The following is a 23,643-nucleotide window of genomic DNA, read 5'->3' as shown; positions in this document are numbered from 1 at the left end:
CTTGGTATAGAGTCACCCATCATTTCTAGTTAGAGACATTTATTCTTGTCCATTATTTCCTGGTTTTATAAACATGTACAAATCCAGGTCTGGATATTTATCTGAGAAGTGTCAGAAAATTTCATTGTGTTTAATATTATTGGATTACAAGGCAAGCTAGCTAGCTGAGACAGAATCATTACATACAAAATTTCCCTCCATAGCCACATTATTCAAACCACAGCCTCTTTAAGAGTCCAGACTAACTCCAATTACCATGCAAATACTAAGGCAGCCCTTTGTACACTTATGCTTACGACAGTGTTCCAAGCAGGCAGTAAATAGTCTGCTCAGAAATTTTTAGGAGTCCATAAAAGAAGACAAGGAAGAGGAGGAGAGTCACAGGAATGATAAGAATTCCTTAGTTTAATATTCTCTTCCCTAAACCAGAAAATTCAATAGAAGAAAATAAGTCAAACAGTGTCAGACAATATGTCTGACAAGATGACTAAAATTCAAGTATAAAAAAACCAGACAAAAATGTTAACACAACAGCTAAATACTGCTTAGCTGCTAGTGGCTCTATGCATATAGATGACCTCCTTTTTATGCATCAGAACACTCTCCCATGAGTTATATCACCAGCTAAAAATCCAAGCTCAAATCACTTATGCAGTTTATCGACACTGAACCACAGAAAATAACATCTGACTTACCTGAGCATAAAATAGATGTACATGCTGGAAAACTGTTAAAAGGTCAGGTTACAAATTACTGTATAAATCCCTGTCACTTTTAATAAAATTTCTCTTGTTCATTCTTTTATGTCAAAGATCCTCTGTTTACCATTTCCTGGACAAAGTTTTCCAACATACAAAAACAATATGAAATTGCCTGTGTATTTCAGCACAGAAAATTGTGGGAGCAATATGAAAGCTGTAGGGACATAAGTCTTTAACTGAAGCAGAAATATTTTACTCCACTTTATTTGTAAAACATAGATTTCATTTCTACATGAAACTAAAAATTATTAATAAATATAAGCTACTGGCAGAGAGTGGCTGAGCAGGGGCAGGACAGCTGACAGAACCCATGGTTCTCAGAGAGATGGCAACCTGCAGCAGCATCCTCATAGCAAAGGAGAGAGAGCAGGCAGTGCCCAGGTTACTCTGCAACTGCTTATCCTCCACACAGTGAGAGAAATCTATACTTCACCAAGTACTAAAGGAAAGATACTGCTTATAAATGCAACTAGTGGGCTGATTAGCATAAGTACATGCAAAGTGCCCTGTATTGTTAAATAACAGCACAAAAAAAGAAAGATTTAAAATTCCAGTTGTAAAAAGAAATGCTTTGCTTAACAGTAAGATCCCCTTGCAGACATCTAAGTTCAGAAAAACATGTTGCTGAACCAGATGGCTATTTCGCTTGGATCACTTTACTACAGCAACAGAGCTGCTAGATAGCAAAGGATGCACAAAAATTTCACAATTCCTGCATACCAAATGTGCTTTATAGAAATACTTTTTAAAAATCCACAGAACCACCCTTACTACAGCACTGTATTTAAAGATTAAATGAAAGACACATTTTGCAGAACACTAAGCACAGAGAAATCCTGAATTATTAATCTTGTCACCAAGGAAATTAAAGATCTACATGAATACTTTTAATAAGCCTTTATAACCATGCTTTAAAAGAAGCACACACTCTCTCTCTCTGATACTGCCTCAGTTCCTAATAGCAAAGTAAATAGTCTGCTGAAAGTAAAAATCATGGTTTGATGGTTATGTTATTGCAAAGATCCTTTGTTACGATTTGTATCAGAAATCTTATCATGTATTGCAATTTGGTTCCCAGGACCATAAGCTGTGGTATGGCATCAAAATTCTGACTGAAAGCAGCAGTTATTTAGGGAGCTAGAAGCAAACAAGTGATCGATAAGAATTAAAACTATCAGAATTTCCCAGGTATTTGTTATTCAAAAGTTAAAGCAACTATAAGGATATTTGTTATACAAATAAAATTACTTTATCTAATAACATAAACTGATAAAAGCCTAAGTCATACCACCTATTTTTTGGGAGCAATTCTGAGCTCTGATTTATATGGACAACTCATCTGACCTTGAGCAAGTATTCAGCAAAGAGCAGAAATTTCTTTTTTCTTCTCCTCCTTACCTGGGAGTATGTCCAATACAAGACCATTAAGATTCATGAGCCCTACTCTAAAGAGCACTTACCGGTGCAGGATTATCTTCAGCTTCCACACCAAAAACATTCCGGCGTTTCACTGTCAGCAAATCAAGACCTTTAGTATCATCATCATCATCATCATCATCATCATCATCATCTTCAAAGAACTGTCCAGAGTCTGGGTCTGGCACCCTGCTTGTTGCTGGAACTTCTTTTTCCTCGTCCTCCTCAGATACCTCTTTTGATTCATCTTCAGAACTATCACTCTCTTCAGCACCTTCACTGGAAGCTGAACATTTCTCAGTCTCCTTCACCTTTGTTTTGTCGTTAACAGACAACTTTCCACTGACATCAGTTCTGCATTTCTCCTTTTTCATCAAGGAGAGGGTATTTTTGTCTTGCTCTGCCTTCAAGTGATCTGTCCCACCAGCTGCCTCATTCACACATTGCTTTCTCTGAACCTTTTGAAGAAATCTCACACGAGGTGCCATTGCAAGACCGAGTGATCTAAAGCATGGAATTAAAAAACATCAATTAATCTGAAGAGCAGATACACAAATTTTTACTAAGTTAGAAGCTCTCATCAGTTGCTGAAGTGATTCAGTTTTAATTATGGAAATTCATATTGATTCATTCTGACTAATGTATTTGTAAAACAGTATTTGGCCTACAAAGGGATACATTAGCTTGAAAAATGCAAGTGAACATTGGGAGAGAAAACAACACAAAATAAACAAAAACTCTCAAGAAGACTTCAAAATCCTCCCCGGAAAGAAAGTAAAAAAAGAACCTGAAAATCTGTAGACAAGAGCAAATTATCTGTGACTCACAGTAAAATATGTTGAAGCAAACACCAATATAATTCGGTATTGAAGACACATGGATGTCATGACAAGGACTGAGAGAGCACTGATCTCCCTGTCAGAGTTCTTCACTACTAAAAGTCCACCCAGAACGTTACCCCCACCCTCTCATAGTGATGGAGACATCAAAAGAACAAAACCAGTATGGATAAACTATGAACTGCAGAAAAAGCTAAGGGAAATATTTCTCCCTCAAAGGAAATCTCACCCACCTGCATACCTCTCCAGCAAGGCTTTAGCTTCTTGGCATATGAAACCAGTGCCAACAATACTATTATTTTACCCAGTTATTCAAGACAATTCAAAATTATACTGATACTCTAAATGTGAAGGGAAAAAAAAATAGCCAAAAAGCAAATATACTGTATAGCAACACTGGAAAGCACTGTGTGGGAAAATATACTGTCTCCACCAGATTGTTTGATTTCAGTAAACTTTGTAATTTTCTGCTATTATTCTACCTGACCCTGTCAAATCCAAATTCAAATTCAAAAAAGTTATTCAATTTCTTTTTGAGGTCAGGAACCTGCTTATTCAGTGAAAAAAAATTGGGGAACATCTGTACTGTGCAAGGAATACACAGAGACAACAGAAACATTTAAAAACACAAAATACAGAACTGATAGTGTTTGTAATACTTCGGGCTTCCCTGTGCACTTAATGAGAGTTAAGTATTTCATCAAATTAAAATGACTACATACATACACAGGCACACACACACCTATATAAAGCACCAGCCTCTTTCAATTCAGATTACGGAGTTATACACCACCTCTTCTCTCAATGCTGCTCAATACAAATAGACAGCATTATATCTTCTCATCACCACACAGCTCTGAATAAAGAAACCTGAGTTTTGGAATCAAAAAATGTATGTCACAGAAGAAAAAAAATCAAACCTACAATCCCTGGTGGAAATGTCATTATAAACAGTCCATGAAGCATCTAAATGGTACTACAGAGCAGCAAGAGGGGACTGCATGCCCAGAGAGCCTTGAGCTTACAATGGCAGCCACTGGACAGAGCAATGAACAGCAGAGACAACCAGTTTAAACAACAAACAAACAAAAAACCAAATACAATCACACCTGTGGTTAAACAGGGCAGCTCTCATACTGGCCACAGGCTAAGCCACTGAAGAGTGGGCACGCACCCAAAAAGCAACCCACATTGTTAAAAATGAGAAAAAAAGGTCTTAATTTTAATGTAATGTTTTTTTAAGTATTTCTGATTATCCAGTACTGTTCTTCTACAGGCAATTAGCAGCAACAATAAATGACAGAAACCACAGAAAGTTAGGGGCTAGAAGGGACCTCAAAAGATCATCCAGTCCAACCCCCCTGCCAGAGCAGGGTCACCTACAGGAGGTCACATAGGACCAGGTAGGTTTTGAGCATCTCCAGAGAAGGAGACTCCTGTTCCAGTGCTCTCAGGGAAAAAGTTTGTCCTTTTATTTATGTGAACCTCCTATGCTACAGCTTGTACCTGTTGCCCCTTGTCCTGTCATTGGATATAACTGAAAAGAGCCTGGCTCCATCCTCCTGGCACTCACCTTTTACATGTTTATAAACATTAATGAGGTCACCCCTCATTCTTTCCTGTTCTGAAGAGACCCAGCTCCCTCAGACTTTCCTCGTAACAGAGATTTTCCCTTAATCATCTGGGAGGCTCTGCACTGGACTCTTTCAAGGAGTTCCCTGTCCTTCTTGAACTAAGGGGCCCAGAACTGGACACAATATTCCAGATGGATCCTCACCAGGGCAGAGTAGAGGGGCAGAAGAACCTCTCTCAACCTACTAACCACCCCCTTTCTAATGCACCCCAGGATGCCATTGGCCTTCTTGGCCACAAGGGCACATTGCTGGCTCATGGTCATTTTTCCATCCAGTACCACCCCCATTGTCCCTTTCTCTTTCTTTGCTCTCCAGCAGCTCACTCCCCCAGCCTGTACTGGTACCTGAGGTTGTTGTTTACCAGATGCAAGACTCAACACTTTCCCTTGTTGTAATTCATTAAATTTCTCCCTGCCCAACTCTCCAGCCTGTCTTGGTCCCTCTGAATGGCAGCACAGCTTTCTGGGGTGTCAGCCACTCCTCCCAGCTTTGTGTTATCAGCAAACTTGCTGAGAAGACAAGCCACAGTTTTATGAAAAAAAAAAAAAAAAAAAAAAAAAAGGATGTTTTTATCCACTGTGTCTTGCTCACTTATTGACAGTGCACTCCTGAGAGGATAACACAACACATTTGGAAACTGAAATTGAAGGAACAAGCGATCTTAAACTTGTTTTAGAGTCTGACAGGTAACACTAATTACCTTTGCAATGAAACTATGTGTTAAAGTTTGGCCTATTGACTAACTGAAACGAAAATAACCAAACAAAGCAGATGTAACACTTCACTGCAGCAGCTGGAGGAGATTCAAACTGTAATTGGGCCTTGACACCAGGCACGGTAAAAAACATCTAGATTGCTGCAATGTCAATGGATGTGCAATTTCTGGCAAGGGGACTGAAGTAGAAAAAAAAAAATCATTTGCAAGAGTAACACTTTTTTGCCTTTTCACACTTGATAACATTCTACATAGTATTTGCTGTCAAATGTTGCAACTGCACCGTCTGTGTTCTTTCTCATGCAAACAGACACCAAGTACACAGGCTTGCAAACCCTGATTTTATCACAGATTGCTTTCTATGTCTCCAGAGCTAGTATCAAGGCTTTCTCTCCACAGGAAAAGTTAAAAAAAATGCATCAAAAAGAGCAGCCTATGATGTGGAAGAGACTTAACCACAGCTTTTCTAATTCAGACATGAAATCTCACCTGCCAGATTGCAGTTCTGCACTGGTGACTTAATTTTATTCAATTATTAGAGTAAGAATTAGTTAGCATTTGACAATTTTTCTACATTGCTGAATTCATTCTACATTGCTATCAGAATTCAAATGACATCTGCAACAAGTTTTGGGCCCCTGACTACAAGGACACCAAGGTTCTGAAGCATGTCCAAAGAAGCAATAAAGCTGGGGAAGGGTCTGGAGAGCAAGTCCTGTGAGGAGTGGCTGAAGGAACAGGGATTGTTTAGTCTGGCAAAAAGGAGGCTGAGAGGGAGCTTTATCTCTCCCAGTTACTACCTGACAGGAAGTTGCACTGAGGTGGGAGTCTGTCTCTTCTACTAACTAACAGAAGCTAGGAGAAGAGGAAGTTTAGATTGGATAACAGGAAGAATTTCTTTACTGTATGGGTTGTCAGGCACTGGAACAGACCGACCAAGGAAGTGGTTGAGTCACCATCCCTAGATGTATTTAGAAGAGGTATAGGTGTGGTGCCTGGGAACATGGTTTAGTAATGGATGTGGCAGAGCTACATTAATGGCTGTGCTTGCATCAAAACAATTCTATGATTCTGTGATACAGCCCTCAGACTTGAGGGAGACAGCAGATATCAAGGTCAAATTTGGTATGAAAGTAATAATAGATAAGCTCAATAAAGTTGTGCGCAAACAACTGCCAAAGGCTTCATTACCTAACTTCTCAAAGATGTGTTAATATTTTGGCTGCTCCTCATCTTTCCCATAGTATATTCCAAACAGAGAACAATTTGGGACCAACACATTCTACAACTGCAAAGGTTTCCTCACATTGTTAGATCCAACAGTTTCATTAAAATTTATTTCTTTTTCATTTGGCAAGTCTAGCATTCAGTCATACTAAAATATGAGACAGCAATGTGCCCAGGTGGCCAAGAAGCCCAGTGGCACTCTAGTTTGTGTCAGAAATTATGTGACCAGCAGGACCAGGGAAGTGATCCTGACCCTGTACTCAGCACTGGTGAGGCCCCACCTCAAGTACTGTGTCCAGTTTTGGGCACCTCAATACAAAAAGGACATTGAGGTGTTGGAGCAACTCCAAACAAAGCTGGTGAAGGGTTTGGAAAACATCCCCTATGAGGACTGACTGAGGGTGTTAGGGATGTATAGTCTGGGGAAACAGGCTGTGGGGAGACCTTATCACTCTTTAACAAAACCTGAAGAGAGGTTGTAGTGAGAGTGGGGTTGGTTTCTTCTCCCTGGTGGCAGATGCCAGGACAAGGGGAAAGGACTTCAAGTTGCATCAGGGGAGATTTAGGCTGGATGTCAGGAGAAACTTCTTTACAGAAAGGGTTGTTAATCACTGGAACAGTCTCCCCAGGGAGATGGTTGAGTCTCCATCCCTGAATGTGTTTAAAAATCACCTGGATGTGGTGCTTGGGGACATGGTCTAGTGGTGGGTTAGCAAGAATAGGGTAATAGGGTTAGGACAAGGCTGGACTCGATGATCTTGAAGGTCTTTTCCAGCCTAAGCAATTCTATGATTCAATAAAGAAAACTGAATATAGGAGCCAGTGTTCCTTTCTCCCAACTAGGGTAACATTAGTTTTCATTAATTCATTAGATGCCACTCAGAACACAATCCTACTCTGACTGAAGTTACAGCTACTCTTTCATTTTAGAGCTCATATTTCATGCACTCTAATGGAATAAGAAATGTGCAAGCTTTTCCCATAAAGACAGACAAAAAGCAGATAATTTATTTAGTAAGATTTCATAAATTCTAGCACAGAACACTAAAAACATACTAGCACCACAATGTAATTCTCAGACTTCAACAGCCTTTAAATGGCAACCCAAGTTCCACTTCCGTATTTTGGTGTCAAATGCAATGACTTTTTGGAAGCAAATAGAAAGACATTTTAAATTAGTTTCTAAAGGCAATACTGAAACCAGTGAATTATTTTGCTACTATAAGTGAAAGTAGAGATAAAAGTTTGATTCATCAACAGAAACTCAGGCAGCCAGACATCCATATTCCCTAACATTGCCCAGGGAATGTGCAGAACTAACTGAACAGAACACCTACAATAAGTACCTATTTTGTTTTACAAAAGGTACCTCCTTGAATTCAAACCAAGCTGACAAAGATTTTCAGGAACTAAGCTGAAAGAGTAAAAGTCCAGACAAATCACACCATAAGGCTTTAAGAAGAATACCACTTTTCTTTGCTCTTGAACAAGGAAGATCAATCATTAGTAAATATTTTTAAGTAACTCAAATCAATGGCATAACAGACTTAAAATACTACCTTTTCTGAGGTTCACTGATTATACTAAAGAAAGATCTTTATTACATCTTTAGATACAGAGTATGTTTACCTTAACACAGTATTTTCACTATGAATTGGTTGAAAAGCTGGGTATCTCTCAACTCTTTGAAGAGACAGAATCTTAAACACTTTGCACAAAACAAATTAAACAGGACATTCAAGACAAAAACAATATTTTAAGTGTCACAGGAGCTGCTAATCTACAATTAGAAATTTTCCATTCCTTTTTGAAATATGAGCCACCTGTAAAGAATCTGAGGACACTTTTGCAAAACAGAATTCTGCACAACAATTTTACACAAGTTAGTGCTTTATTCTGCTATTACTATTAAGTTACTACTTATTTACTATTTACTGAATATAAGATATATTTAGCAACTTCTCCAAAATTATATGAACACATTATAACACAGCACAGTGATTTCTTTTACTGCAGAACAGGTTCAGACAAAGATCTAAAATAGTCTGATAAAGGTTAAATACTCCCAGAAGCTATTCCAAGAAGAAATGCATATTACTTGCCTTGTAATATATGCTACATCTACATTTAACATGTTTTCTGAAGACAGAATGAGCAACAACTTGAAAACAGGAGAAATCAAATTAACTGAAGTGACAGGCTTTCCAGATGGCCCAACTAATAACCAAAATGAACAGAGAAACTGGTTTTGATGTGTTATTTATTTTACTAGCCAGCTTTGTCCTTCTAAATGAAGAAGCTGAAGTGCATGGTACTCTACTAAAAACAATGAGGGCCAAGCTAATCAAGAGTTTATGGGTTAGGATCAAAGAGAAGGCCAAAGAAGATGTCATTAAAATCCACTCACTTAGAAAACCAAAACGTAGGCTTCATTTACAAAAGTACTAGGAGCATGCATACTGCAGATGCAGGCCTTGGTGTTATGGGTACATGACCCATCTTGATTCCTGCTCAAAGAGCAACACAGCAGAGCACAAGCAACAGAGATTTCAGAAGTGCATTAAAGACCATTTCTCCAAGTCAGCTGGAGGATTATTCAGCTCTGAGAGGCACTCTATTGGAACTGCTACTCATGCATATACAAGTACTACATTTAGTTCTAAGGTGACTGAAGATCAGTAGCAGGCTTGGTTGCAGAAGGAGAAAAGGTAGTTCAAGATACTAGAAGAAATGGAGATGATGACTAAGCAAATGATGACTCCTAGAGAAGAGACTGAAGCTTGTTCAGAGATCTGTGTGGCAGGATCACAAAGCTCAGAAGCTTAGAGAAGTAGCAGGCTTAGAGAGGGACAGCTGGAGCTCCAGGTGGTTCAGGGGGAGATGCACGAGAAATGCTCAAACTCTATAGAACATAGAGAATTATGAGGCCTGCATAAGTAACATCATACAAGGCTGAGATTTAACTAGGTAAAAGCATGAGAAATACCAGGTCTGGTTACAGGTAGATGAAGACTAGAAACAACTGCAAAAAAGTAATGAGGAGGAGGCCTTCTAGTTGGAATGATACTGAGATCTACAAAAGGAAGTACAAGGGCAGCAAGAAGGGTCAAGAACCACCAGAGGGATGACAGGATGTGCAAAGCCTGTGATGGGCACTGCCTGGGGAATGTGGCAGCCAGCCTTGCACTTGCTCATGGGCATCTGAAGCAAGAAAACAAATTCAACTCTCTGCCCTAACCACACAGTAAGGATCAGGTCTAGATCCACAGCCAGGGATCTGGGACAAGAGTGCAGTGGCTGCTTTCCCTGGTCAGGGAGAGGATAGACAGATGTGGACAGATGGATCATGTATCCTGGTATCACCCGCTTCAGACCTGACAGCATTTCTTGCTGCCTGTTCCTTTTTAACACTGTAACACTGTAAGCAACATATGCAAAATTAGCTGGGTACTAAGTTGTGTATATCAGACACTTCCCAAATAACACGGCTTCAACTTGCTTTATTTATTCTCAGTGTATCAGTACACAGATATACAGAGAAAAAAAATAAGCTGCATTGCCTCTGGAGACATGACAAAAGTCACAGAGGAAGACTAACCTGTGACTAACCTGTCCATCCAGTGCACTTGTCTGTTAAGATCTGCCTCTGGAGACTGGTATATGTATGTTACCATTCACCAAAATAAAGTGCCTGAGAAGTAAAAATATTTTAGATCCCTGTCTCCTCTTTACCTTGTCAATCTTTCAGAAGGGTAGTGTAACTAATTATTCCTTTCCACTCTGTTGTTTGTTTATGCTCTCTTATGTTTTCAAAGCTGTCCCTTGTAATGAAAAGATAAATTTCTCTTTTATGCAAGAACTGAGGTTCTCCTTCACCAAACTTAAAAGGCTGACAATGTTAACACAAAGTCTGTGCAAGTCTCTGTCAAGTAAATTATTCTTGATAGCAATTTGCAATGACAGAATAATGTAGAGAATACTGACCTACCATAGCTTAAAAGTGATCAGTCTCTAGCATACGTGTGCATAAACCCACATACAGACACTTTTAATTTATATATATTGTTTTCTAGATATAAAATAATTTCATATAACATAGAAAGGATTTTTTATAATATATAAAAACCAAAAAGGCTACTAATTTTCTGCAGACTCAATCAACAGAGAGAATCTCAGTGCACAGACATGACAGGCAAGAGACCAATGGGGAAAGTGGGCAACAGCCTGACAGAACAAAATGCAAACCTGACAGGGACATTAAGCAGCTTATTTTCTCTGCAGGAGTTTTAGTGGAGTAACACCTATCACGCTAGCAGTAAATCTCCACAGAATGGCTGAAATACTTTTGGAGAATACACACAAGATAAAGGGAAGAAAAGATTCTCATTCTAGGTTTTGCCATGATTTTGCACACAGAACATAAACCAAGGTTGCTTCTGAATGCAGAATTCAAACACTGCAGACTTTGAGGGCCTTTCACATAAATTAAGCTGACTAATCCACTGTATCAGTGATGTGCACTGAATTCAAAGCCAGGGGACTGTGGGGTGTATTTAAGGAGACTAACAGTCTGGAGAGTGGGGATAAAGAGTGCCAACAAACTGTTCATTTAGAACAGAATCTCCAAATTAACTCCCAGATTTATTATCTTCTGACTTTTTGATTATGCTTCTATGTATTTTACAGCCTTGACTAAACCTCTTCTGCTCTCTCCAGATAAATGTCTGCTTTATACCATTTTAATATAGGAATGACTTGTTACCAACTTCGCAAAGCTGGGATTAGAATTGACATCTATGAAGGACCAAAGCTTGGCACAGAGGCCTGAGAACAGAACTGCAGATTACTTGTTCACATCAGTATCAGGTGCTAGATGGCTTACCATGCTGAAATACAGGAAGAGCCTCTGGGATTCAAAAAATTCAGCATTAGAATCATCAGTTGTTTTCTTAACACACTGGTTAAATTTGGGTGGTCATCCCTCTTAGTCCTCACCTTCTGCCACTACTCCTTATACTCAGCATACCAAGGCTTACAATAAGGTTTTAAAGGTGCTACCAGAACACACAGGTGAAGGGGCAGACAATACATACAGTGAAATTTTTCAAGTTTCAGCCAGTTCTTCTCAAAAAGTTGTAAGTACATAAAGTAAGAAAGCATCTTTTGTAATAGGCTTATGTACCTTAAAAAACAATCATGTTAATTGAAGCACAGCACAGGAAGACCAGGTGTTCTACAGTCCAGTAATTTGTCACATTTTAGCTCATTATGCGTGTGCTGACAAGTTTGAAGAATTAAGTCTCCTCTGTATAAAATTCCAGAGACAGAATTAATTTACCATGCATCTTTGAACACCTTCCTACTCCCTTCTGACTATCCTATGTCCCATGAGATTATTCAAAAACTTCATGTCTTAAAACAATCTCAGATGGTTGTCATCTGTAAAGTCAACCTGTCAAAATTAATTTTCCTCCTGTACAAAATATGGAATGGTTCATAGATATGTACAAAAACAGACATGGTAAAATAGATATTACTCAGTCCAGTGAATATGTTTCATCTTTTACCAAGGATACTGAATCTTCTGTAAAGTAATTTATGTCCAAGGAGCAATGTCCCAACCACACTCAAAATGAGACTGCAATATATCATCGTTAGATACTGCTGTTTCTTTTAAAATAACTCACTTTACAGGTTGATATTGAGTCATGAGGCTGAAGGGCAAATCCAAAAAATTCTCCTAACACAAGTGAATTGTTCTCTATCCTTTCACTTCACAAGTTTTTCTTCTATTGTATATGTAACTTCTGTCTCACAATCTTAATGCTGCAGGTTATTTCTCTCTGTAGAGATCCATTGCTTTTACACATTATTTCTATTTAGAATGTCTTTGAAAACATGCAAAAGCACAAGATAAATATAAAACTGTAACTATAATATAAGACTGTTCAATTCTATGTGCTAACATATATAAAACAGATACTTAAATCTATCATATGCTTCAAAATTCCTCACTACATAGTCTTCACTTTGCAAGTTGATCATACTTACAGGGCATATTCTGCCAGAGGCAATTTGAAAACATCAAATACTTCCTTATTCTTCATTAAGTAAACGGAACGCAAGTAGGACACAAAACACTGAAAGAAAAACAAAAATATTTAACAAAAAAAAAAAAAAAATCAATTACAACATGTGCAATTAACATTGTTGCTCTAAACACAAAAGAGAATTTCACTATGGTGGTCTAACATTGATTTCAGACTGAAATTCTTTTACAGAATACACATCAAGGTATGAAGTATTCAAATAGGTCCTACAATGCACACTAATTGGCTGAATCTCCCAATGATATGTCATGCTATTTTCCCTATGGAAAAAAAAAAAAAAAAAAGCATGACAGATTAGTCAGAAGGAAACATCACTGATTCAATATTTTTCTCTCCCAGCTTTTCTGAATGTTGCTATGCTATTTTGTTACCTGAATTATGTGGAAGCAGGAACAGTGTGGTGTCATCAATCTGAGGTGTCCTGATTTAAGATGAGAGACTAACAGAAAGTGATTCAACTCAATGCAGCTGCCTTTCACTGTGGCCCAAGATAATCTGTTTTACTTCACATTTGTCACTACTTCATCACATGCATGAAAGCCAACGAATGCAAGTCAGAAGACCAACACGAATTCACTATAACACATCTACTAAGACCAGTCCAAGGCTGAAGTTTTAATTAATCCCTGACTTTCACTGAGAAAACTGCATAACAAATCCTCATCTTGCATTTTCCCTTCAGCCTTCCCAAAAGGAAAGATTCTTCTTTTTCTCATGTTTCTTTTAAATGGTCTATTCCTGCCTAGCAGCAGCAATATAAATACTGGAATATCTTACATACCAGAAAAAGTCCTTTGCTTTTGTTGTTCATAACCTGATTTCTAACACATGCCAGAACTCCTACCACAAGGCTTAAACCAGCAAAAACGAGTATCAATAGCAAATTGAGCTCATAGGGTTATATTTAAGAACACTATAATCAAATTCATCTGCTATAATCACACTGTTGTGCTGTGTATAGGTGCCCGCATCAGGAGAAAATTATTGTATTAATAATTCATGCAGTATTTTAAAGGAAATAAAAAAAATCTATTCCTTGTTAACCTGAGTTGTAGGAGGAAAAGACCTAACCATTAAGAGCATTGATCTCTTATGGGAATTCTTTAAATGCTTATAAGAGAAAAAGCATTTCCAAAGGTGAAAAAGAGATTACACAGTAAGTTAAGCAGTGACATAAAGCCATGGTTTTCCCCTTGGCAAAATGAAATAAAAACTACTAATTGTAAGATTTGTCGAGCTAAAAGATAAACTTTTCAAGCTGTCCAGCACTTCATTATGGAAGTAAATTCTCACTTGCTAACTTCTGGGTAAAGTTTCCTGTCTTTCCATTAATTTTAGCAGTGCAAAGTGAAAGCACAATCCATTCAGATGCTACCAAGAATGAGGTGTGAAATAAAACACGTTTGCTCTCATTAAATTAATCACCATTTCACAAAGATAACTACAACCTTTAGGAAAAGGTTTCAAATTTGACAGATCTCATTAATCTATTGCTATCTAGCAACCAGCAACAAAACTAAATGACAAAGCCTCTTTTTTTCTCTATAGGGACAAATAGAAAAAAGCAGGTTAAACAAGAAGTATCTGTTCTGTGATTCTGAGGGCTGCAGATCTGAAGATCTACATGAATCACTACATGCCACAGGGCAGCAAGCTCATTCTGCCTGCTGCATAATCTATAAAGCCATCCACTTACACTAGAAACTCTTTAGTACACATGGTCTAGAAATTAATAAATGGGGCAGAATATATTATATTAATAAATAAGGAGCAGAAAGATACACCTTTTGCACATGTATCAAGCCCTACAACAACTAAGAATGAAGAAACAAGCAAATGCCAGATGTTCTAACTCACATTTATCAGCCCTCAACAGGGTTCAGTTCACTGAGACTTGAAACAATTTTTCAAGTTTGTCATGAACTGTATGCAGGATGTTACTGCTCTATATTCAAAGAAAAGGGCATCTAATTAAGGTAAAAGGCTTTAAAGATCATTCAGCTGTAAAATAATGATGATTAAACTCTTCAGCTGACCTCATACTCTATTATTTTACGCACTGTGAACTGTTTCAGCAAAAGATATTCCCTACTCCAAGAGCTTACTCCCAAACTAGACAAGCTAGTTAGAATACAGAAGAATTGCTGTACTTTGCAAGATGAGAAAAGAAGTACAGAAAGAGCAAATTACTTTGATTTTGATTTGATTTCAATACTTTCATTTCATCTTCCTCCTAAAATACTGTAATTTCTTTTGAATTTTATTCAGTTCTCCCAAGATTTGACCACTGCGCACACAGACTGGGGAGCTCAGGTAGAAGAGGTTTTGTCAGATTCACCTTTTTCCTGCTTACCTATTTTCCTTTTACCTATTGGTGCTGTCCACTGCTCATTTTGGTGTTTCAATACCACTTTAAAGGTTGTTTGGTGTCTTGTTTTTTTTTTTTTAAGAAATAAACACTACAAAAATACTAATTAATTAACTTAATACCATTATGAAAAATGTTAAGATTGGGCATCATAAACATATCACAGCTCTATTACAATGGTAGCTGAAGGCCCCAAAACCCACCTGAGATTATTTTACAACTACTAATAATACATAAGGCAACAAGTATTATGCTCTATTAATTTGCTAAATTTAAATTTGGATTTATTGATGTATTTTTGATTGGAGTTTTCAAATATTAAAACACACACAATTCAATTTAGGTGCTGTTTTGACCAGATTCCAAGTAACAGAGCTGAACTGGAATCCCAGGCTGTAACACCCTGCACGTCCCTGTGGGGGTGATGAAAAATTAATGGACAGACATCAGTGCCCCAGAACCCCCTACACAGTAACATTCAAACCAGGAGGAAAACCACATTCTTTTTAAAACTGTTTTTCAGAGTTCAATGAATTGACATATTGAATATTAAAGTAAAAAGAAATTCCAAAAGGAGGCATTGGTCTGCAAGAGGAACTGCAAAGGTTCCAAAGGAGCCCCAGTATGATTCATGCTCTTTCTTTCCAAGCAACATTAGAGGAACCATTCCCTATCATAAAGTTTGCTGAAGCACTTAGTGATCAGGAATTTTTTATATTTTTTTTAAAAAAGCATCTTGAAGTAAATCAACAAGCTTAGAGAATGCAACCACTTAGACCTCATGCCTTCAACACAAATAAACTTATCCTATCTGAACTTCTGTGCACAGCTGTGCTGTTTCACTGCTATCAGATCCATTCAGAAAGGGAATTTCTTTCTCATAAATGTCAAGACTTTGGCAGCTTGCAACAGACAAGCTAGACAGCAAAACACCCATGCCTTTGAGAAATTCAGCATTCCAGATAAAGACCTAAGGTCAGGATTTCATTTGCATTATTTTTATCATTTCATTCCAGTTAACACATAAGACTACTGGGGCACATCTGAATAATATGCCTGAACACTCCTATTCAAATATTATTAAGGAGGGACACTTCTTTGATAAACCACCTACCCATACTTCAAGACTTAAAACACTGAATACATACAGCCTGTCTGTAAGATGACATTGCACTGTATCCATAAATTAAAAATAGCAACAAGATGGCTTGTAAAGATAATTTAATGGCAATTTTAATTTGATTTATTTTTTTATCTCTAACACTGACAGGCAGCCCATGTTTGATTTTGTTCTTGTACTATTTTGAAACTTTATCATAATTTTCTTTTGCCCAACTCAGAATGCTCTTTCTCTGCTTCTTAAAAGCCAAAGCCAGAAACAGAGTATTAGTATTTTCATTTCAAATAAAATGATGCTGGCTTCCTCCTACTCCCCTCCTCCCCAACCAGCTGCTCTGTCACTTCTGATACAAATTAGTGTAATTGCAACTTCCTGTGGCAGTTGCAGATGATCATAACATGTCACTCCTACATCTGTCCTGTGCAACATTAGGTTGAAGCTTACCCTGACATTCCACACACTTCAAGTAACACTTTGTGAACTACAAAAACCTGGGATACCTAAACTCTCACCAAGTTCCTCAGGCACTCTGATAAAGACTCCTTCTTTAGGAAAGAATGACAAACCTCTGACCCAGTGTCTCTACTGCAGGCATCCAAGCCAGGCTCCACCACACAGGCTACCTTTTCGGTGCACAGAAAATGCCACCATCCACCCCTCCAGAGAGTTTTTAAGGTGCCTGTGTCACAATCCATCCTTGAGGTGCCTATTCATCACTGTCAGCTATAAATGAGCTCAAGTAAACTAGCTCACTCCACCTCATTTCCAGCAAAGGAAAGACATCCATGATTCTCTTTTCGTTTCACCCTACCACTCAGGTTTAGTAGAATATCTTCAGATGCCACCAATCTTCACATTAGCTCAGACAAATGATGTTACTTACACTAATACAGAATTTCTGCACTCTTGTATTTCTCAGTCTTTGGCATTTCTGACCACCTAGCCTTTATCATAGAATCACAGAAAGTTAGGGGTTGGAAGAGACCTCGGAAGACCATTGAGTCCAAGCTCCCTGCCAGAACAGGGTCCCTACAGCAGGTCACACAGGAATGCATCCAGGTGGGCTTTGAATGTCTCCAGGGAAGGAGACTCCACAACACCCCTGGGCAGCCTGTGCCAGTGCTCTGTCACCCTCACAGCGAAAAAATTCTTCCTAATATTTATATGGTAGTGCTCTTTAAATTTGACCTATTTGTATAACAAAAAATGACCAAGATTTTTTTATTATTCTTCCAATTATCTTGCTTCCCTGCATCTTGTTTCTACTGATATTTCAGAGCTTAAAAATCACAACACTTTAGCACCTCCAAACACTGCTGCTAGGGCACATATGAGCAGGTCAGTTATTCCAACAGCAGTTCTATTCCACCAACACACCTCAAGAATTATAGTGCAGCAAGTTACTTACCCTTTGAGCTTTTTCTTTTAACTCCTGATCTTGAGCTAGGAAAGCCTGCATCCTCTTTTGGATGTCTGTAAGTTTTTCAGGATTAATTCTAATTTTAAAAAAAGAAAAAGCTAAAGTTAGTCCTATGTATTACAAAATGCAAAAAATAAGCACCATTAAAGTTCTCAAGAGTACCTTCACGTCTTTTGGATTGCTTTAATATGCATAAAGTTATTAGCAGTCTGAAACAGCTTAGAATGGAACCATATTAAGGATGAAGCATACAATCCTCAAACAAATAATAAAGAAAAGACAAGACAAATGGGAGCTCAAACTTCATCCCTAGACAGTTTTCAGTGAGAATGGGTGAAGTTTCTTCCAAAGCAAAGTCAAAATCTGCAATAAAGAACTTCCTGAATTTATAAAAATGCTGAAAAAAAATACAGAAGCATAATGAAGCATAGTACTACTTTGGAGAGACAACAATCTCTGTAAGAAAATTATCAGCATTTTTTTAAAGATTAAATAAGATCCATTGTCCTGGGAATACTGAAATTCAAATCATTCTTTGTAACAGTCAGATGAGCAAAAACAAAGGACACGGAGATTAAACAGATTTAATTTTACAAAGTGAATAAAGAACAGTAATTGTATTACAGAAAATACCATTAAACCTAGTAAGAAGTTATGCAAGCTGTCTCCCAGGGTCTAAATTTTTACATTTTTTCCTGTGATACCTACACTATTCCAGGCTTACTTGCCCAGATCTTCTCTAAATCCACTTCCAGTTTTATCTGCTAGTGCCACCCAACTGTATCATACAACCCACCAAACATGGCAGGAGGTTGCCCCTAAAGTGGAGGTCAAAAAGAGATGCACAACTACCAGATTTCTTGCTTCTGTGTGCCATGTCATTCCATACTGTACATCAAAACATTGACATTGCTGAAGAAAGTCAGGGGAAAAACAAATAAACAAAAAAACAAACATCAAAATCATGCCTCCTCACACAAGAGGAAGTCTAAAAACAGGACTAATTACAATCAGAGGCAAGAAACATTTCATCATAATTTTTGGTAACATAAGCCATTATGATCATCCACTATTATTAATAAATATTAAAGGAGCAATTAAGGAATGAGTTGGAGAGTACTGAAGATTAATACTTTAATTTATAAAGATACCATGCTTTATTTCCTCACCATTTCAATTTCTTATCTCTGTCAGGTACAGCCAGTAGAAAAATGTAGTGCAGACAAGAGTTATTTAGCAACAGTTTTAGTGAAGATCAAAAAGCCAAGTTCTAGTTTCAAGCCAGTGCATAATTTGCTTTGAAACTGTGAAGGCATAAGAAAGAAAGGAAGAGGCATGAAAAATTCAGCAGGGAGCAAACTGACCAACAGGTCTTCGAAATTCAATGCAGGATGGCATGCACACAAGATAACAAAGATAGAAAAAGTAAATAGAGAGAAGGTTCTTCTAGATTTTATTCTATAAAACAAGATTGAGAAGGTGACAATGAACATATTCATGATCCTAACAAAAGAAAAATGGTAGAATAGCAAAATAAAAGCAGTGGCTCGCTTAATACCAAACTGTGTTAGAAGTTACAAACACAAAGTATGCTACTCCACTGCAAAGACAGAAGAAAGAATAAAAAGCCTGACTAGATGAAATCAACACGTTTACAGTGACCTGAAACTCAAGAAGAAAGCCTAAAGTAGAACTGAAGACAAATATAAAACCAGGACAAACATAGTGCAATAAAACAAGAATTCAAACCAAAAAAGAGATACAAAAAGTAAAGAAGTGATGGTATAAATAAAAAACATGATGAAATTAGCACGAGTATCAGTATTAAGACAGTCCAGAACAGACTGCTGTTAAGTTAAGGGAAAGCTATTTAGAGATGACCCCACTTAACATCTTTTTTTCTTGCAGCTGCAATCACACAGATAACAGCTACAGAGGAGTCCAGGCTGACACCAGAATCACACATGAGAGGGTAACAGGTACTTAGATAAATCAGCTGGGTCTGAAGATATCTCCTCCATTGCAGCTAGGGTGAAAGTCAAAGCACTTTGAGTCATATTTGTATCTGTTCTTAAGAACTCATCTGAGAAAGAAAGAAAATCTATGAGACACCACAAGTAAAACGTAGTGCTCATCTTCAAAGGGGGCAAAAAATAGAAGTTCAGTGATTAACTTTCTTCTTGATACCAAAAAAAATTATTTGTAGGCACCTAAAGAAAATAAGCAAACAAATAAGCAAACACACAACAGTCACCATAGCTTAGTCAGAAGCAAAACATGACTAATTGATTTGACTATCCTTAATAGAAGCATCAGAAGACTTTAGGAACAGGAATGAAACAGCAGACATATTTGATGTCAGAAAAGCACCTGGGAGTTGCACATTCTCATAACCGAGGGAAAAATGGTCTACACAGAATTTTTAGTAAATTTAAAACTGCTCTAGGAGATGTACTCAGTCGTAGGGACTGTCAACTATTTCTGTTGCCACTGCCAACCTCAAAATACATACCAAGTTCCAAGTCTCACCTGGGCCTGCTATTACTCATTATTTTCTGTGACTTGATCATTGTAGGAATTTAATTCCTAGAATAAATAATTATTTATAGAAGATAACATGTCATTGGGGCTCCAATCATAATGGACAATAATCTTAGACAAGACAGTGTACAGCACTGCACACTCTGCTTTTGTTCCCTTTCCCCTGTTTTTAACACAAAGATTCAGCATTTCTGCTTCAATCAAATACTCTCTCTATCCCATCCACTCCAAAGCAGAATTTAAACAAAAAAACTCAACAACCACCAAAAAGACTGATGTAGCAAAACAATTTCCATATTCCAGCTTCCAAGCAGCAGCAGGTTTTGCTCTGTGCTCTCAGCCAGGGCTGTGGCTCCCTGTGGTTACAGTGGGTGACCTGGAAGGCTGGAGAGAGGAGGAAAGGCTGGGACCTAACAAAGGCTGCTCAGAGCTGCAAGTCACACCAGCAGATCGTGTAGAGGTGCAAAACCATGCTGGTTAGGGACACCAATGAACTGTCCTACAGTAAGAATTGTAATTATAAGGCAGCAAGGTTTAAACAGATTCCCTGGTATTAATATTACTGTCATGTGAAATACAGATCCAGGTATTCTACACAGTCAGAAAAAAACACTTCCTAAGAACCACATTTCCGTCATAATATTAGAAGCAGCAATATTACATTATGGGTATCTATAGACTTGTGTTTTCGTTGGTAAAATTTTCTAAAAGTAAAATTTATTGTGATAACCCATGAGGAAGCAGTTCTTATCTTGTTGCTTAACAAAACTGGATGCCACGAAGCAGTCTCAAGTTATTACCAAAAAATATTTCAGTTTACAGCTTGCCTATGAAACTCTGAAATGACAAACTTCTTATAAATATGTACATTTTTTACTTTCAGAGCAGGTTTTTGCCATGCCTGAATTCTCTCAAATTGTCTAAATGAAATAACAAAACAATAAATGCTGTTTGCAAGTCAGAAAAGTACAAAACAAAGACAGAAAACTGGTTCTTGCCATCCCTACCTTAGAGGACAGGTTAACAAAAACATCAAAACACATACTTTAGCTGACAGTGCTGTCTTAGAAACAAGTAGCTTTTGGAATTAACTTCACAAGTTTGAAGAGTTACACTGTTAGCAGCAAACAATGCTCATTACCTTCTAACTCACACATTAAATCAGCTCTTGAGAATCTATAATTAAGTAAATATGTGCAAACACCAGAAGACCAGAACATGACACATGGGTTGATGTGTCTTGATGTGTGAATTTCTTCAACAATTTATTGACTTCTAAAACACACTACACTCCTATGATTTAGGAAACCGCCTAGAAGCAAACAACATTAGAAAATATGCAGTTAATTTTTTTTAGAATTAAACCAGTTTACCAGATGCAAAAGTAGTATTTTTAGGGGTTTTATTTAGCCTCTTAGAAGTACTCTGCCAAACTATTTAAGCCTTAACCACAGTAGGTAGATAAATTCTCAGTAAAAGCATTCCCCTTGATTAAGATGTTAAAAATACTAATAAGACATGCTTTGCTGACTGAAAAACTGGATCTCAAGAGCAGCCAGTTAGAATATATTAGCAAAAGCTCCAACTTTGCTTGTAATGAATCCCGTTAAGAGCATTGCCTAAATGCAATTATTACACATATGCACTGGTTGTGTGGTAAAAAAATTAATTTTTGGGGTGCAATTTAAAAAAAAAAAAAAAACAAAAAACCCAAAACACTATAAACCCTTACTTTAATGCATCCTATTATTGAACTTAAAATAGAAAAAGATGATGATGTGAAAAGTAGTAGATGTGAAAAGTAGTAGATTTTAATAGTGAGTCCAAAAGTATGTGTTCACTTTATTTCTTAACTGAAGTTTGGGCATAAATGTCCAAACATATAAAGTATAACAAAAAACAGGTGACCCTATAAGTAGTGGCAACTTCTTACTATCCTTCATTATACTAGAATGCAAAGAACACAGTATAGCTAATTTTTAGCAGACTTGGATACTTAAGCAACAAGATAATAACCACTTAAAGTTTCAAACTACTTTGATTTCTTGTCAGAAGCAATTTGCCACAAACACTTCTGCATACTGTTACTTCTCGTCTTTGTTTAGATATCTTCAAACCACAGTTTTTCAGAAAGTTCTCAGCCTTACTCTTACCCACTTGTACACAAATTAACTTTTCTACCTTTTATCCTTTTCTGAATTGCTTGTAGCTCCACTCTAAGATTTTTGTCATGGTGCAACCTGAACTATCTAGGTACTCAAAATGGAGTCAGGTTCCTACCATATTTTCTGGCTTTCTTAGAATTCATCTGTATTTCCTTCACATCATTTACTCTTTTGATTTAGCATTAGACTGACAGGCTCAAAGAACAATGGATAAGTCCTAGCAAACTAGTCCTACCAAACTAGATGCTAATTAAGAAATTACAACCAAATCTTTTTAGTAGCGTGGGGTTTTTCTGTTATTTTTACAGTTAAGGTTTTTTCTTTCCTACATATCCATTGCTCTACATTTAATAGGAATTGGAAGTGCAAGTGCTTTTTATTTCTACATGGAAACATTATATGCCTCTGCAACTTGAGTCAGTTCTCTTTTGTACAGACAGCAGAGATTCCATGTGTCCATCAGTATAATCCTTCTAGTATGTAGTGACCATTGAGCTACATCTTTTATTTCCTGCTCTTCAGCTGATTCAGAAAGATCATAAAAAATTGAAGAAATAGTCTAAAGAAAGAGGTATGAGAAAGAAGAATGATTAAAGGTATAAAAACAGACAAGGACAGATTTAAAAAAACTGTAATTGTGTGATCCACAAGAATAAAAGAAGGAGATGGCATGATAATGTTCTATTACACAAAAAGCAGTTTCAAAGAGTAAGAGAATACATCTTTTTCCATATATTCTTGGCACAGGACAAAAGAAATATTTCACTTAAATTACTTACAAGGCATACCAGACACTTAAAGAAAAAAACCTTAATAGCAGGAACTGCTGAGTATAGATGAGATCGCTTTGGGAAATTGTGATGATATTCATTGACATAGGTAACCCCTCAAGATCTTCTCCTTCTGCAATACTTTCAATTCAAGCACTTCAATCCATCAGGATTGTCACAGACTTACACATTATTCTTATAGAAATAACAGATAAGCTATTAGGTACTTACTTGATTTCACTGACAGGCACTTTCCTCTGTGCCAGCTGTTCCACCATGCCTTTTTCTTCTGAGGGAAGCAATACTAACAAAGCTTCACCACCTTCTTTGTATCTGGGCAGGGAAAAAAAAAAACACAAAAGAGAGACCTCAAGCAAACATGCAAAAAATTATAACTTTTTGATGGTGTTTTCGATTACCTACAAAAATTTATATTTGCTCCCTTATAAGCAGCCTGAAGAGCAGATAAAAATCCTTACTTTATCCTTACTTTACAAAGGGAAAAGGCAAACTAGTTAAGTGACTTGCCAATACCTCCACTTGAGCTGATTTCAAAA

At 37.3% G+C, this 23,643-nt stretch overlaps 1 protein-coding gene across 1 annotated transcript in view; it reads right to left on the bottom strand.

The window, feature by feature from the left end:
- DDX10 (DEAD-box helicase 10) overlaps positions 1-23,643 on the bottom strand; it is a 164,037-nt gene that overhangs the window by 111,165 nt on the left and 29,229 nt on the right. The window contains exons 10-13 of the mRNA XM_071735039.1: positions 23,318-23,419; positions 17,599-17,686; positions 12,644-12,732; positions 2,222-2,681 (exon numbers count right to left, since the gene is read on the bottom strand). Coding sequence (XP_071591140.1) covers positions 2,222-2,681; positions 12,644-12,732; positions 17,599-17,686; positions 23,318-23,419 — 739 coding nt within the window. The remainder of the gene's footprint in view (positions 1-2,221; positions 2,682-12,643; positions 12,733-17,598; positions 17,687-23,317; positions 23,420-23,643) is intronic.

The sequence above is a fragment of the Heliangelus exortis genome, chromosome 1 (genome assembly GCF_036169615.1).
Source record: "Heliangelus exortis chromosome 1, bHelExo1.hap1, whole genome shotgun sequence".
Taxonomy (NCBI): domain Eukaryota; kingdom Metazoa; phylum Chordata; class Aves; order Apodiformes; family Trochilidae; genus Heliangelus; species Heliangelus exortis.
The sequence above is the reverse complement of the archived record's forward strand: the minus strand, read 5'-3'. Positions and strand labels throughout refer to the sequence as shown.